The 14,787-nt window shown below is 40.3% G+C and overlaps 1 protein-coding gene across 3 annotated transcripts in view; it reads right to left on the reverse strand.

The window, feature by feature from the left end:
- Positions 1 to 347: 347 nt before the first annotated feature.
- LOC129774667 (sodium-dependent phosphate transporter 2) overlaps positions 348 to 14,787 on the reverse strand; it is a 101,588-nt gene continuing 87,148 nt past the window's right edge. For all 3 annotated transcript variants that reach the window (XM_055778497.1, XM_055778496.1, XM_055778499.1), the window contains exons 4-7: positions 11,428 to 12,019; positions 11,010 to 11,369; positions 10,757 to 10,942; positions 348 to 2,483 (exon numbers count right to left, since the gene is read on the reverse strand). In XM_055778497.1, the coding sequence (XP_055634472.1) occupies positions 2,162 to 2,483; positions 10,757 to 10,942; positions 11,010 to 11,369; positions 11,428 to 12,019 (1,460 nt within the window). In that variant the 3' untranslated portion in view covers positions 348 to 2,161. The remainder of the gene's footprint in view (positions 2,484 to 10,756; positions 10,943 to 11,009; positions 11,370 to 11,427; positions 12,020 to 14,787) is intronic.

Below are 14,787 nucleotides of genomic sequence, written 5' to 3' on the forward strand. Positions count from 1 at the left end.
TCCCAACCTTTGGTATGGGTATTACTAGGCTGTGTCTCCAACCCTGGGGGTATTCGTGTGTACTCCACAGATCGTTAAAGGTTCTGAGAAGAACGAACTATCCGATCAGGGACTGCTGTCTCGGCATCTTATAGTCGATACCGCCAGGGTCATTTGAATCGCTTTTTAGGGAACGGAAAGTTCCTCGATGTTAAAGTTCCGGTTGAAAGGACGACTCACGGGGACCACAAAGTTGCTAACCGAAGTGATATCCGTTCCCTGTCGACTCAAATTCGGAGATGAAAGACAATCCCGCGAAATATGCCCCGAGCGTGTTCGATGATTAGATGGGGACAAAAAAATAGTCGTTTCATTTCCAAGGATTTATTTTTGTTCCTCATTTGCCTTATAGATACTAACGTTACATTTTTTTTGGTTACATCTTTCATTCCTGGAATCTACGTCGTCCACATGTTGTCACAGCAAGACTACGATTGATTAACTCGAACAGTACAGTGGATACGGTTAGAACTCGCCATTGGGTTCATATCTAATCGCTTCAATGCTTCAAAGCTGAACCGGAACTCACGCAATCCTTCCAAGTACAAAACAGCGTTACGAGAATATCAACCTTAAGTACACCATTTTTTTAACTATTGGACTATACCGTTCTATTATTTTCATCCATACTGTTTCTGGTTCGGAAATAAAAGATGACCTTAGGTAACAAGAAGACAGCCTTTCTAAGTCTTTTGTTTGTTTAATTTTTTTTGTAGTTGCACAACTTTCGGAAATAGAATAGTCTCTCGTAGGACTTCGCTGCAGAGAAGTTTTCATGAGCACGCGCGCCCATATTCTGAGACTTTTTTTTTTCTTTCGCGAGAAATTGTCTTCTCATTATATTTTTTTCTTGTTACTTCTTGTTACACATTCTTTTTTTCTGTAAGTCCTCTTTTTTATTTAATTTCAAGTGCCACCCTATTCGTAATATAAGTAATTAATAATTCTAATATAAATTTTACGATTCTGCGCTACCTCAGGATTTCTATTCAGATGTCTTGTCTGCTATGTCAAATAGAATTAGGTTCGAATCGTAATGTGGTAGGATACGTTTTTTGTTTGTTTCCATGCTGAACACCGTATTCTACCCAATGGTAAAAATAAGTATTTATTCTAAACACTTATGATTTCAACTAATTTGTGTACATGTATTATTAGTGGAACCAAAGAGTCGAAACGCTATCACTATTGATCAACTATTTCTACGTCGTCAAAATTAAACGAAGATCGATGAAACAAATGTGTTGTCATTTGAGGAAGCTTTGCGAACGTCGTATCGTTAAGAAAGCCGTTTCAAAAAAAATCAAGCAACTGAAACGGATTAGCAGTCAGCAATAAATTTTCAAGTACACATTTAGTCCTATAAGGATTATTCAAAAATTCTAACATGTCACGCGCTCTGTGACTTCTCACGAATTATCTCAATACGTTAACATTCAATGCAACAACAGTTTTTGTTTTTTTATATAGTTAAGTCCATTTTGGCAAGTGACAAATTTACGGTTTAATTAAGCCACGCTGCCGCGGTCTAAAAAAATCTCATCGGCAGCAATTTCAAAATACACGTATCGAAAAGTAGTATCAATCAAAATGGCATTGTCGAACCGCACTTCGAATGGAAAGATTTAATAAGAGAATGGAGAATACAAAAACAGTACAGAAAAAATATGAAACCTATAACGTATTTATGAAACATTACAAAATTGACAGTGTCTTGGTAGACTCAGTCGTTATGAAGTTCAGTACTCATTTGAATTGGTTGATAGCTCTGTTCAACAATTTTTATTTTTCTATCCTGTCGTTATTACCTTTTTAGGATATTTAAAACATAATCATTGTTTCATCTATTTCCGCAATGATTCAATCACAATTACAATTTTCCAAACACAATTTGAACGGAGCAAAATAATTATTCGAATCTACAAACAATTGTTTCAATTTCATGCGGCACAAATGATAAAAAATCAGATTAGTCTCGATCAACGATGTATAATAAAGATTTCCTCCTAGCATTGATGCCGTTTTTCTCCGTCTGTAAACCAACTAACTTTATCCTTTGTAAACATTTCGCAAAACTTTTATCTTAAGTAAGAAGACCTACTAATTTCTGGTTTTCAACTGTTTAGAGCACCATTGCACACAGTGCGTACATAAAACCAGCACTGAGCAGCGCAGCCACCGGCACCGTAACGACCCACGCGTAGACAATATTCCGAAACAGACCCCAATCGACCGCTTTCTGCTGTCCCGTCGCATAGTGATGGTGTTCGTGGGGGTTGCGCAGCTTCATTGCTTTCTCCTCGTCCGGCGTGAGCTTCTTCGGGGCGCTGGCCTGACCTACGAACACAACCGAGCCGACCTTACAGTGGGTGGTGGAAATTGGTAGACCAATTTTGGACGCAAGGAGCACCGTGAAGGCAGCTCCGATTTCGATGGTGAATCCACTAAAAAAGAATAACAAATTATAGAGTTATGTTCATTACACAAGTGCTGAGATGAAATTTGTGTGTATTCTATGTTAAATGGGTATACATTTATAAACAAGCTTCTAACGTCAGATGACACCACTCGCGTTTGCGTTATCGGTTATCAACGAGATACACCATTCATATATATTGTTATTATTGTTATCAGGATCTCTATTTGACACGAATGATATTAATGAACATGTCTTATTTGTCTTGAAAAATCTTGTCGAAACGCAATAATGGAAGTCGGAATCCAGAAGCTATTTCGTTGCTAAAACCGTCGTTGAACAGTCGTAAAGCTAAAACGGACCCAGTTTAGATAGCAGGGCTAAAAATAAAATAAACCATATATCAAATTTGTAGCAGTAGCACAACGCGCATTTGAAAAACAAAATAATGCCAGCAGGAGGAAACCACATGTTTCGTTTCCTTCCCTTCAACTGTTCTTCAATTGATCTAGTTAGCTAAGCGCGCCAGAGATAGTAGAATGTAAATTGCCAGCAACAGGAAGTAGAATGTAAATTGCCAGCAACCGGACATTTGATGCTACCTGCAACGTGATCGTTTCCGTCCTCCCCATTGCAGAGCAAGCACGTCGGTTGCTTTGTGCAGTCTCTAGCAATGTGACCGTCCTCGCCGCACTTCCTGCACAGTTTGGATCTGTCAGGACCGCTACGATTCCTCGCTTGGTGACCGTAGACCATGCATTCGAAACATCTCTCCATTTGCTTGGTCACCCGGGGGATAATTTTCAACGGGCCCACGGACCACCCCACTTCACTTTGCCCACTTTCCACCATTTTGTTCACCGCGTCTCTATAGAGTCGAATCGAGGCCGTTTGTGTCCCACCGTACGCCTTTCTTAGCCGGATTAACATCTGCACATCAGTTCCGCACCTCTCGTACCGCACTTTGCAGTTCTTCCACCGTCGGGATCTCATCCAGATACCGGCCTCCGAACATCGACTCCTGGAAGAGAGCTCTCACTTTCGCTTCCTCGCCTAACGACTTCATTACGAGTTGTTTGAACGCAGATCTCTTAAGCGCTGGATCTTACTTAAGCTCAAAAAGCATCTCGCCTTTCTAGGTGCGCCCCGTTTTCATCACATTCTTGCGCGATGCCTGCAACTCCGGATCGGCTCTCAATTTCCTTAGGATCGCTGCGTACGTCACCCATTTTTACACTTCAACGACCAGTGCTATAGGCCATTCCAACATCAACACGGAGCTGAGAAACAAGTTCTCGAGTCGATTGAAACTTGTTCTGAAGACTTTTATGAATGCGGGAAACAAGATACGTGCGATCCCTGTTATCGCGATTTCCTCTCAATGGGCATGGGAGTGTGTGACACGCAAAGGGGGCTTGGTATTGTCGACATATCCGCACTGTGTGTTGCCCAAGTACGACAAATACGTCAACCAAAATGCCCTACACCGGGCTATCTGCGCGGGTGACAGAGGATACAGTGTTCTACATTTGGTGCAAGCGGGGTATTAGCTCAACTACAATCCTCAGACAATGGAGGCGAAGATTGTAGCTTGGAAGCAAAGGTGCATCGTGCCCACCCCTAACAACTAGAGCGACCACACGTCAACAAGACCGCATCTATTCTGTGACTAACGCATGGTGAACTCTCTTCAGTAATACACTGCGTTTCACAACTATAGAACCACTCATTTTTTCTGAGTTTCCAGAGATATAAAAGAAGTTGGTTGAATTGAAGTATATAGTGTAGGATATAATAGCTATCTTCATTTAAAAGACTGGCCATTTGAATTTTATTATTGTGTTCAGGCGCGAAACATTAAAAAAAAACAGAAATTCCAGTGTTTCATAACTATAGAACCAGATGGAAAAACTCTCAATCCTTAACAAAATTAACGTCAATTTCAGATGAATTACAATAAGTTTCTAAATCGTAGGTCATCTTCAGTTCTCAATCAGTTCAAATAACCCATTCGGGGTGGCTTCGACCAAGTTGCGCCATGTTGTAGTGTGTATCTCGCTCTACGCAGAGGATACTGTTCGTTTAAGCTCTTTAAATCATTCTTACTGCTTGTAAGCTGCATCTTCTATTCTTACGATCATTCCTCATAAGTTCTTGATAGAGTTTTGATCTGTTAAACAAGCTGACCAATCCAGAATCTGAGAACTATTGAATAAGGGTTGGTTGCCTATTGAATAAGGGCTTCGGATTCTGGATTGGTCAACTTCAGCTTCAGAATCATTTACTGCTGTTTTTACATCAAAAACAATGTGATAATTGGGTAATTTGGCATCAATTCATAAAATCCGGAAAGTCAAGGCATAGTTCATTGAATAGGGACTTCTGGCTTCAGGATTGGTCAGCTTGTTTACCAGAACAAAACTTTATCAAGAACTTATGAGAAGGGCCGGACATAAAAAAATTAAATTTTATTCGCAACGAGCGCAAATAAAAAGAACTAAGCCGGCGGGAAGAAACCAAATTGTTTCCCTTCTTTTTATTTGTATAGCTTCAGATGATCGGCGCATAATTATGACGCATGCGAAAGTAGGATCGGGGAATTGAAATAAAACGCTTAGCGTGAGTGCGCTAGGCGAAGAATCAGAAATAATGTTTTTTTGCCGGCAATTAGTTTGCGTAGGCCTCGATCTTAATCGCATGAGTGCGAAGGTCAGAGGAATAGGGAATAAACAAAAGAATATTTTTGGATCGTGTTACTCATAATAGTGCAACACAGATAAGGCGCCAGGCGAAGGAGTAAATATTTATTGATGGCAATTAGCCAAGCTTAGGTTTGCTCCCTATCGCATGGAATGTGCGAAGGACCAAAGAAGGAAAAGAGGTACATAAGCTGAAATATTTATTTACGATCCTACGCGGATGACGTAGAGATAAAAACAGAAAATACGGATTAAACATCGTCGCCTGCAATCAGTAAATAGTTAAGTCCCTTCTTTATTGAACCCCTCTAGCGAAGGGCGAAGGACCGCACAAAACAAGCGGGTAGAATTTAGGCAGACGCAGACGCGGTCTCGGTTATCTGAGCAGGAAAGGAAGATTTTTTCTCTCCCTTACAGTTTTAGGCTGTGTAAGAACCTCTGGGTATATATACTCGGGATTCTTGCCTAGCAAACCACAACTTAAAGATGTAGAACCCTAGGTTGATCAATCGAAACGTAGTTTTATATTATAATGTAAACCAAATTAAGAAAAAAAATTAGTGAAAAAAACCTAGCAAACCAGTTCAATTCGTAAGTACAATTTTGGTAGCAAGGCTGAAACACTCAGTTCAAATTTATATAAAGATTGTAGAAAGTAAACACTCAAGTTTTCGTCAAAAAACCGCAATCACCAAACCACAAAGACGCCGAAACTCCTAATAAGGAAGGAGTTCCACCTGTGGTAAGAAACAACAAATTCCAAATCCGAAAACTGACACTACTTCACTCGGACGGACCATTCTGGAGTCGTCTGATTCTGAAGGATTGGTGGAAGCCCTAGTCGGGATTTGTTGATGCGTTAGGGGCTTAGTCCATAAGAGAATCGAAAACATCAAACTCTAGGGGAAATAGGTCCCTAAATTAACATTGGTGGCTCGAGAGAGGAGTCATCAAATCACAAGCTTACATAAAGCCATGGAATTAGTTACCCTGGTGCACATCCATTGACAACTGGCACTCCAATGTGGTCTATTGGAAGACACCGTGCATAACTACTGATTAGGGTGGCAATAGATGTATGGAAAAAAATTCATCATCGATTTCAAAAACGACCATGTACATTTTGTTCATTGGCCCAAAAAATGATCTGTGCAAAGTCTGAGCTCAATCGGAGATTATTGAGGGATGCCTCAAAGCGCTCAAAGTTTTGATTTTTTCATCCTTGAAGAACTTCCAAGGGGGGCGAGCGAAGGAAATTTGGAAAAACGATTTTTTTTTTCGATGCCAAATGACATAAAAATGCATAAAAGATCTGGTGATCTCAAAAAAATTTTTTGGCCGAAAATCGACGAAGTCCCTAAGACTTAGCCTAAAGGAAATGAAGGTATGGAAAAAATATCGAATTTAAAGAACCGACCATGTACATTTTGTTTATTGGCCCAAAAAAATGACCTGTGCAAAATTTCAGCTCAATCGGAAATGATCTAGGGGGGCCTCAAAGCACTCAAAGTTTGTATTTTTTTTTGAGGCAATAAACAAAATGTGCATGGTCGGTTTTTGAAATTTGACATGACCATTTTCGCTGCCACCCTACTACTGATCCTAGAAAATTACCGTTTCAAGCTGTACTAGAAACGCGTTGTTCTGACCGATCTCTCGATCCACCAAAACTGCCCAGATTTAAGACAAGTCACTATCATCGATGTCACTATTCCGTTGAACCAAACGCTGAGAACAAGGACCTGGGAGGGGGTTGTTTTGAGGCTAAGGAAGGTCCCCAGAATTGTTCCAATTTTTTCTGGAACTGGAATTATCCCGATGACGCCTCTGAAAGCGCTAAAGGTGTTGAAAATGGAGAAGGAATGGCTCGGCATTTAAAAGTCGTTCATCCGTCGATCCACCTGCGCTATCTTATATATAAAATTCTCGTGTCACGATGTTCGTAGTCAAACTCCTTCGAAACGGCTCGACCGATTTTAATGATATTATACTCAAAAAACTTGGTAGGCATGAGAATAGGTCGTAAACTATATATGATACCGCTAGGATACCTATTATTTTATATTTGATACCAATTAGGGTGATCCCATACAAATAAAATCTGAATAACTTTGTTTTCGTATTTTTTTTGCATAAATTTGGCTTGAAAAAAAAACTTATAACCATGTATAACCAATTTTCACCCTTATCTTCTTTTTTTATCGCGATATATGTATTTTTATATAAACGATACCAAATAATTGATTCGTAGTTCGTTTTTTAACGGGACGAATTTATTTACGTTGTTTAATGCCAGATGGCACTTCGATCTCTTCATCAAATTTCACCCTACACATGCGCAAGTAACCTCAATTCGACTAAAACTAGGAATATCGCCGGCGAGCACAATGAATTATTGAAATTATTCTAATCACACCCATGCTCGGAATGCAAAATAACAGTCACGCTATTGTCGTCAATCCTGATAAAAAACCGACTGAAGAGCACGTGTGTAGATCTAATGCGCCAGTTACTTTAATTATTAGGAACATAATTACCCATTTTGAATTCATATTTTAATATTATGTGGTTGGAGGAGACGAAACAAACAAAAGAGTGCCCTTGATGGATTCTTATGTGTGTCGTTTGATGGATTGGCGCAGTCAGGACAACGTCATTCTAGGATGTCTTGAGCTGTGTCAATAATCCATGATCAACATATTCGCAATGGTAGAGAGCGAACGACTGCGATTCCTCAATCAACAGAAGCGGTTCGAGGAATTAAAGCGAGACGCTATCATGAGTAACACCTACACAGCTTTCGTTCAAACGACAGCACGTGTGTTCAAACGAAAGAAATGCAGTCTTTAATGGGCTCTATTACAAAATTACACGTATTTCGTCCAACATGTTGCTGGATGTATACAAGATTTATAGAAGAATCGTTAAGTTCGGACTGTTTTCTAAGTATTTAAACAACATCGAGTAATGATTTTCATCCAAATTTAAGCAATTTAAAATTATTTTCGTGTCTGCTAATCTGGTACAGATTAAATTGCTCCACGAATACGGATTACTTATTTTGAAGTTTATTTTGCGCCGAGGCAAATTTGCTACAGTTCATAGCACGAATGATCAGATTTCTGAATGCAAAAGACGAATCCTGAGCACACATGTATTGCAATACATTAGTTATTTTTTATTCAATAGTCATAATATTCACTAGAAATAATTTATATGGCAGAACATCGTTTGCCGGGTCAGCTAGTCTATATATATAAAATGGATTTCTGTCTGTCTGTCAGTCTGTCTGATTCTTATGGACTCGGAAACTACTGAACCGATCGACATGAAAATTGGTATGTAGAGGTTTTTGGGGCCGGGGAGGATTTTCGTGATAGTTTGAGACCCCTCCCCCTTTCTAAGGGGGGGCTGCCATACAAATTAAACACAAATTTCTGCATTACTCGAGAAATGAACAAGCAAATGGAACGAAATTTAGCATGTAGGGGTTTTTGGGGCCGGGGAGTTTGGGACCCCTCCCCCCTCTATAAGGAGGGGCTGACATACAAATGAAACACAAACTTCTGCATTACTCGAGAATTAATCAAGCAGATGAAATAAAATTAGGCATGTGAAGGTTTTAGGGTGCAATAAATGTTTTAAGGGTGGTTAGATACTCCTCCCACCTCTCTTAGAGGGGACTGCCATACAAATGAAACACATATTTCTGAATTACTCAAGAATTAATCAAGCAAATGCAACCAAATTTGGCACTTGGAGGTTTTAGGCTGCAATAAATGTTTCTATGGTGGTTAGACACTCCAGACCCCTCTTTAAGGGTGGGCTGCCATACAAATTAAACATAAATTTCTGCATTACTCGCGAATTAATCAAGCGAATGAAACGAAATTTGGCATGTAGAGGTTTTAGGGTGCAATAAATGATTTTATGGTGGTTAGACACTCCACCCCCTTCTCAAAGAAGGGGCTGCCATACAAATGAAACCCAAATTTCTGCATTACTCGAGAATTAATCAAGCAAACGAAACCAAATTAAGTATATGGAGGTTTTAGGGCGCAATAAATGTTTTCACGGTGGTTAGACACCCCACCCCCTCTCTAAGGGGAGGCTGCCATACAAATGAAACACAAATTTCTGCATAACTCGAAAACTAATCAAGCAAATGGAGCCAAATTTTGCATGTGAAGATTTTAGGGGCACGAAATATTTCTATGGTGAATAAACACTCCTTCCCCCTCTCTAAGGGGAGAAGAGGGCTCTGTCTTTGTTCTATCATATTTTCTGTATCAAACATTTATTCCATGTAACGGAGAAACATGTTATTTGCAAGTTTTTGAAAAATCTTGAACGAGAATTGTGTGTAAAAATAATCTGATATTATAATGATGAGTTTTGGTAGACGTACTAGGAATTTTTTAGTAAAAGGTAAATTCAATGGGATCGGTTAGAAGATCAATCAATGAACAGTTCTGCGATTGGACTCATTAACTTGCGCTTAATAAGAAAACGTGAATGCTTGATGGTATTGATAACAAAAAACCAATTTTGGGCGGGACGAAGTTTGCTGGGTCAGCTAATGATAATTAAATTTTCTGAAAAGCATTTTTGTGGTAGTGATTCCTCGAAAAAGCATTTTCGAACCTATCGATTATGTCCAACTTATGTTGGAGCGTGCACTTCAGTGGATGTTCAGTTGTTCCGAACTTTGATTTCCTTGCTTTGAACTCATTTCCGACAGTGAACTAGAAGTGAAGCAAAGCACTTGTGATAAACTTGTAATAACTTTGGAGCATCTCAATACATTTTTTGATACTAAACGAATACTATGGGCTTTGAATTGGAGCCACACTACACCAAAATCAGATTCAGTTCGTTTATTCGCCATAGCAGACGCTGTAGAAGGCGTAGTATTGTTAACTATCGCAATAGAGAATGGTAAGTATGAGTAAACCGGAGCGGTGATGTGTTTTTATTGAAAAAGATCGTTAAAATAAAATGTTGCAATAAAAAACAAAATTCCCATGTGGTTTTGAAGGGACCTGTGAAAATGTCATTATAGAAATCTGTCTCTATAAAAATTGTCGCTATAGAGAGCTTCGATTTCGACTTTAGTTCTCCTGAAGATGAAAGAAGGATAATCGACCAAATTCGGTTTCTATCACTGTAGCTCACGGACCAACATTGGTTCTACCCAGTTTCTAAAGTTGGCAATATACTGATAATTTAACTATATGGAGAAGAATATCCTTAAAACGAAAACTAATCAAATCTACCATAATTTTGTTCCCTACTACTACATTAAATACTCACGACTGCATGATAATGGTAAATTCTTCTAATTACACTGAATTCTTTTTTTACGCGACTGATACGTGCGCGCAGGAAATAAAATCGCTATAGAAAGCATCGCGTAATTTCGAGCAAATCGCGTAAATATAAATCGCATAATTTCGAGAGAATCACGTGAAAAGGATTGCTCCATCACAGGCGCGCGCTCGTCACAACAACTCTTGCAAGCGCTCACGCGCAAAATCAAATCACGCAGAAAAAATCACGTAAAAAATAATCCAGAGTATTGTGAATTGTAAAACAAACTTACGTCGAGGGAGTGATTTTTGTCAGATCGTTGCCTATCGTTTCGATCACGCGGCGGCCCCAAAGCCACAATCCAACGGAGATGCCGACGCCGCCATACAACAGAATCGCCAGCGGAGTTTCAGACTTTTGTAATACCGAGCCCTCGCGATAGATCATGAACAGGGCAATCAACGGTCCAATAGCATTGCTAAAAAGAGAGAATATAAATATTGATCTAGTTTTTCTAGGAATATTGGTGCCTCTCCGATTCGTACCTCACATCATTGCCACCGTGGGCGAAACTTCCGAAAGTTGCCGTCAGCACCTGCAGGAAGGAAAACAGCACCGAGACGTCCTCGTTCTCCTCGGTCACTCGACTGTGCGGACCCTCCTCGGACTCTTCCTTACCACCAATCAAAGGAACTTTACTCGAGTTTGGTGACAGCGTCGTACTAATCAACGAATGGTCCAATCCCGCGGCGTTTTCAATTTTTCCGATATTTTTCTTCAAATCATTTCCAGTGCTATTGAGGATAATATTGGGCGGGGCCAATGTATAGTCGGCGATGGGTAGGGTACTATCACTCTTCGGGCTTGTAGGCGATTTTCCATTCTGGGCTCCTGTCGATTGATCTCTGCGGTCAAAGAAAGAAAATGAAATTTGTCACGATTTTCTTGTAACACACCACTTACTTCACTCCATTGCTCAACGTGGCTGAATCTGGCGATTTCGGTGAAACATTATTGCTATTGCGACGATCGAAGTATGAGTTCAAACCGATGCGACCATTTCCATTCATCGATGATTGATATTCGTCAATGTAGTTGAGACTCGTTATCGTCAGATCGGTATTGTCCAGGCTCGTTTTGTTGGCAGCCAGCAGGTTTTCCGCTTTCTGCACAATCTTCGGATCGATCTTGTAGGGATTGGCGTTTCTTTTGATCCCGTTAGGTGACAGGTCAATCGAGAGTTTCTTTATGAGTCCATTGTGCTGATGTTGGGATGATAATGAAACCAGTTCAGTCGTTTCGGTGATAGCCGGAAGGGTCTTCCCGTCACCAACCAGCGAGAGGGGACGTTTTGGACGGCGTGGGCTTCCGTTCGAGGACGAATCGCAGTCTGAGTCACCGACAGTAAACTCTGTCCGTGTCGTTTTGTCTTGATTGGCGATCTTCTTCTTCTGACAAGGGACGACAAACAGCTGAACCAATAATGCAACCAGAAGACCTATCGAAATACTAGCAACGAATGCAATCCAGGTTGGGATGTTATCCATGTAAAGTACTGAAATATATTTGCACATTATAACATTTATATTAGAGAGACTACCAGCAAAATGTTGATTTCCCAAAAAAATACCCTATGCAAAATTTTAGCTCAATCGGACTATAATTACTAGTGTCGCAAAAACGTCAAAATTTGAGATTTACGAAAACCGAAAAATCACCCTAGTACATACATAAAATTGGGGTTTTCAAAAAAAGAATAGTTTAGTACCATATATCTGTCTAACTTGCATCCCGCTCTTTTGATGCAGTTTGTCAGAACGAGCGTACAATTCACGGTTCTTCGCAAATAGGCCGATGCTCTCAAATTAACCACGGTTCATAGAAGATCCCCGGTTCATAAAAGAACCAGTGGTATCTGAATGAACGCTTTAAATAGAACGGAGATTCACTGCGAGAAACACTAACAAGAAAAGGCTTTTTGGCGAGAAGCGATCGCAACAAAATGGCGGCCAACAAATTTCCTCAAAATCTATTTGAAAGATTTCGCGCCAACTTGTCTGTGGGATTCGCATGACCCTCTCAGATCTTAATGAAACTTTCTGGGCGAGAAGACCTTACCTAATTAACACTCCTATACTCGCGCATTGGTCTGTCAGACCGAGAAATCAATCATTCGTTCATTTCTCAGAAAATATCAACACGACGACTTTGCGATTCTCTCTAGCTTCGTTATTCGTCGTTTGTCATCGTTTAGCGTATCGCATGTGTTGGTACCAAAGGGACGTGTGCCACTTTTTTAACACTTTCGGTCTGACACACCGACGCGAGTATAGCAGTAACTTTTTTGAACAAGTGCTTTTTTTCATATTCTAGAATATTGTTGAATGAAATGTATAAATTAATGTTAGTGGCATGACATATTTATTGAATATAACGCATAAGATTATTTTATTTATTTTTTATTTTATTTCCTTTGTCTTCGAAAAAAAATCGTACAGACTGTTATTAATTTAAATTCCTTATCCTATTTTTGAAAACGTCCTTGCTTATATTATAGTCAAAATAGTCGGAAAAATCGTTGAATGCTCGTAAACTCGCACTGAGTGGGTTTGTTCGGGCTCGGGCAATTATACGGTGGACTGTATTTGGTATGTATGGAATTCCATAGACCTTTGTCGAATGTAGGTGTCCACACAGAATTACCACGGGTGGGGTTCTTGTGTGGATCTACAATCTTGGTCGGAAATGAATGACACTGTTCGGACTTGTTTCAAATTTATTTATTTGTTGTTGTCTTTACAAAGGTTGGAATAAAACTGAATTCTTACGGCTGTACTAACTCGCTTATATAGCTGTCGCAACCTATTCGATATGCTACCATCGGTTAATGAGGAAAGCAATGTTGCCACGTTTGCGCTACAAATGTTACCGAGGAACCTTACTGCTAAAACCTTACAATGTATATTTTAATTCTTCCGTTTAGAACGGAACAGGGTTGTTGTGCCCGTAGTTCGTCCTGTGGAGGGGGATATTGATCGCATTATGATTGTGAAGCAAACGAGATGGAGCGTTCAAGTTAACTTGCTGGAGCAGAGCGGAACAATCAGTTCTGTTTGTCATTATGTCAAATATGAACATCCGTTGCAATTTCATTCGTCTGGATGAAAGGCTTTCAAGGTCAATCAGGAGACACCGTGATCTGTAGGGAGGTAGGTTAGCTGGGTCCAGCCATGGCAACTGTCGAAGGGCGAAGCGAATAAAGTGCTTTTGGATCCGCTCAATATTGACGATCTGGGCCATGTGATACGGCGCCCAAACTGGAGTTGCATATTCTAAAATACTGCGGACAAGAGCACAAAATAATGATTTCAACGCGTAAACGTCAGTGATGAACGATGCGTGTCGACGAATAAATCCTAGGACAGAATATGCCTTGGAAACTATAGTTGTGACATGTTCGTTGAACCGCAATTTGGAATCGAATATTACTCCAAGATCGCGGATGGCGTTTACACGTTCAAGAGTTATCGTTCCGATCTTATAAGCGTGTCCCAGACTAGCGTGACTCCGAGTAAACGAGATCACCTTACATTTGCTGATGTTCAAGCACATTCCATTCTCTTCACACCATTCGAGTAGCTCGTCGATATCATTTTGCATGGCAATACAGTCCAGATCTGATGCAATGACCCTGAAGATTTTCAGGTCATCAGCAAAGAGTAATTTATCTGTTGACAATCGATGACCTAGGTCGTTGATGAAAAGAATGAAAACTAGGGGTCCAAGCACGCTTCCTTGTGGAACTCCGGAAGGGATGTCAAATATAGTAGAGCAATCTGCGCCAATCTGGACATAACCTTTGCGGTCCGATAAGTAGGATTTCAGCCAACTGGTTATCCAATCTGGGAATCCTATGTGCTTCAGTTTAGCTATGGCAAAAGTGTGAGGTACCGTGTCAAAAGCCTTTGAGAAGTCCACATAGACTGAATCTACCTGGCGCCGATTCTCCATCGCATGGAATAATTTGTTCACGTAGCACATCAGATTTGTAGTTGTCGACCGGCGTTCAACGAAACCATGCTGATTTTCGGACACAATCGGTTTAGCGGCATTGTATAGGTAGTGGTGAACAAGTGTTTCAAGCACTTTGCCTAAGCAGCAGAGTATGGAAATACCTCGGTAGTTCACTATACGATCCAGGCTGCCGGCTTTGTGGATGGGTACCATTCTGGCAGTTCTCCACAAGGTTGGGAAGACACCATCAGAGATAGAACGATTGAAAATCCGTGTTATTGGCACCACCAACTCACGCCTACAGGCCTT

This window comes from Toxorhynchites rutilus, chromosome 3 (assembly GCF_029784135.1).
Source record: "Toxorhynchites rutilus septentrionalis strain SRP chromosome 3, ASM2978413v1, whole genome shotgun sequence".
Lineage (NCBI taxonomy): Eukaryota > Metazoa > Arthropoda > Insecta > Diptera > Culicidae > Toxorhynchites > Toxorhynchites rutilus.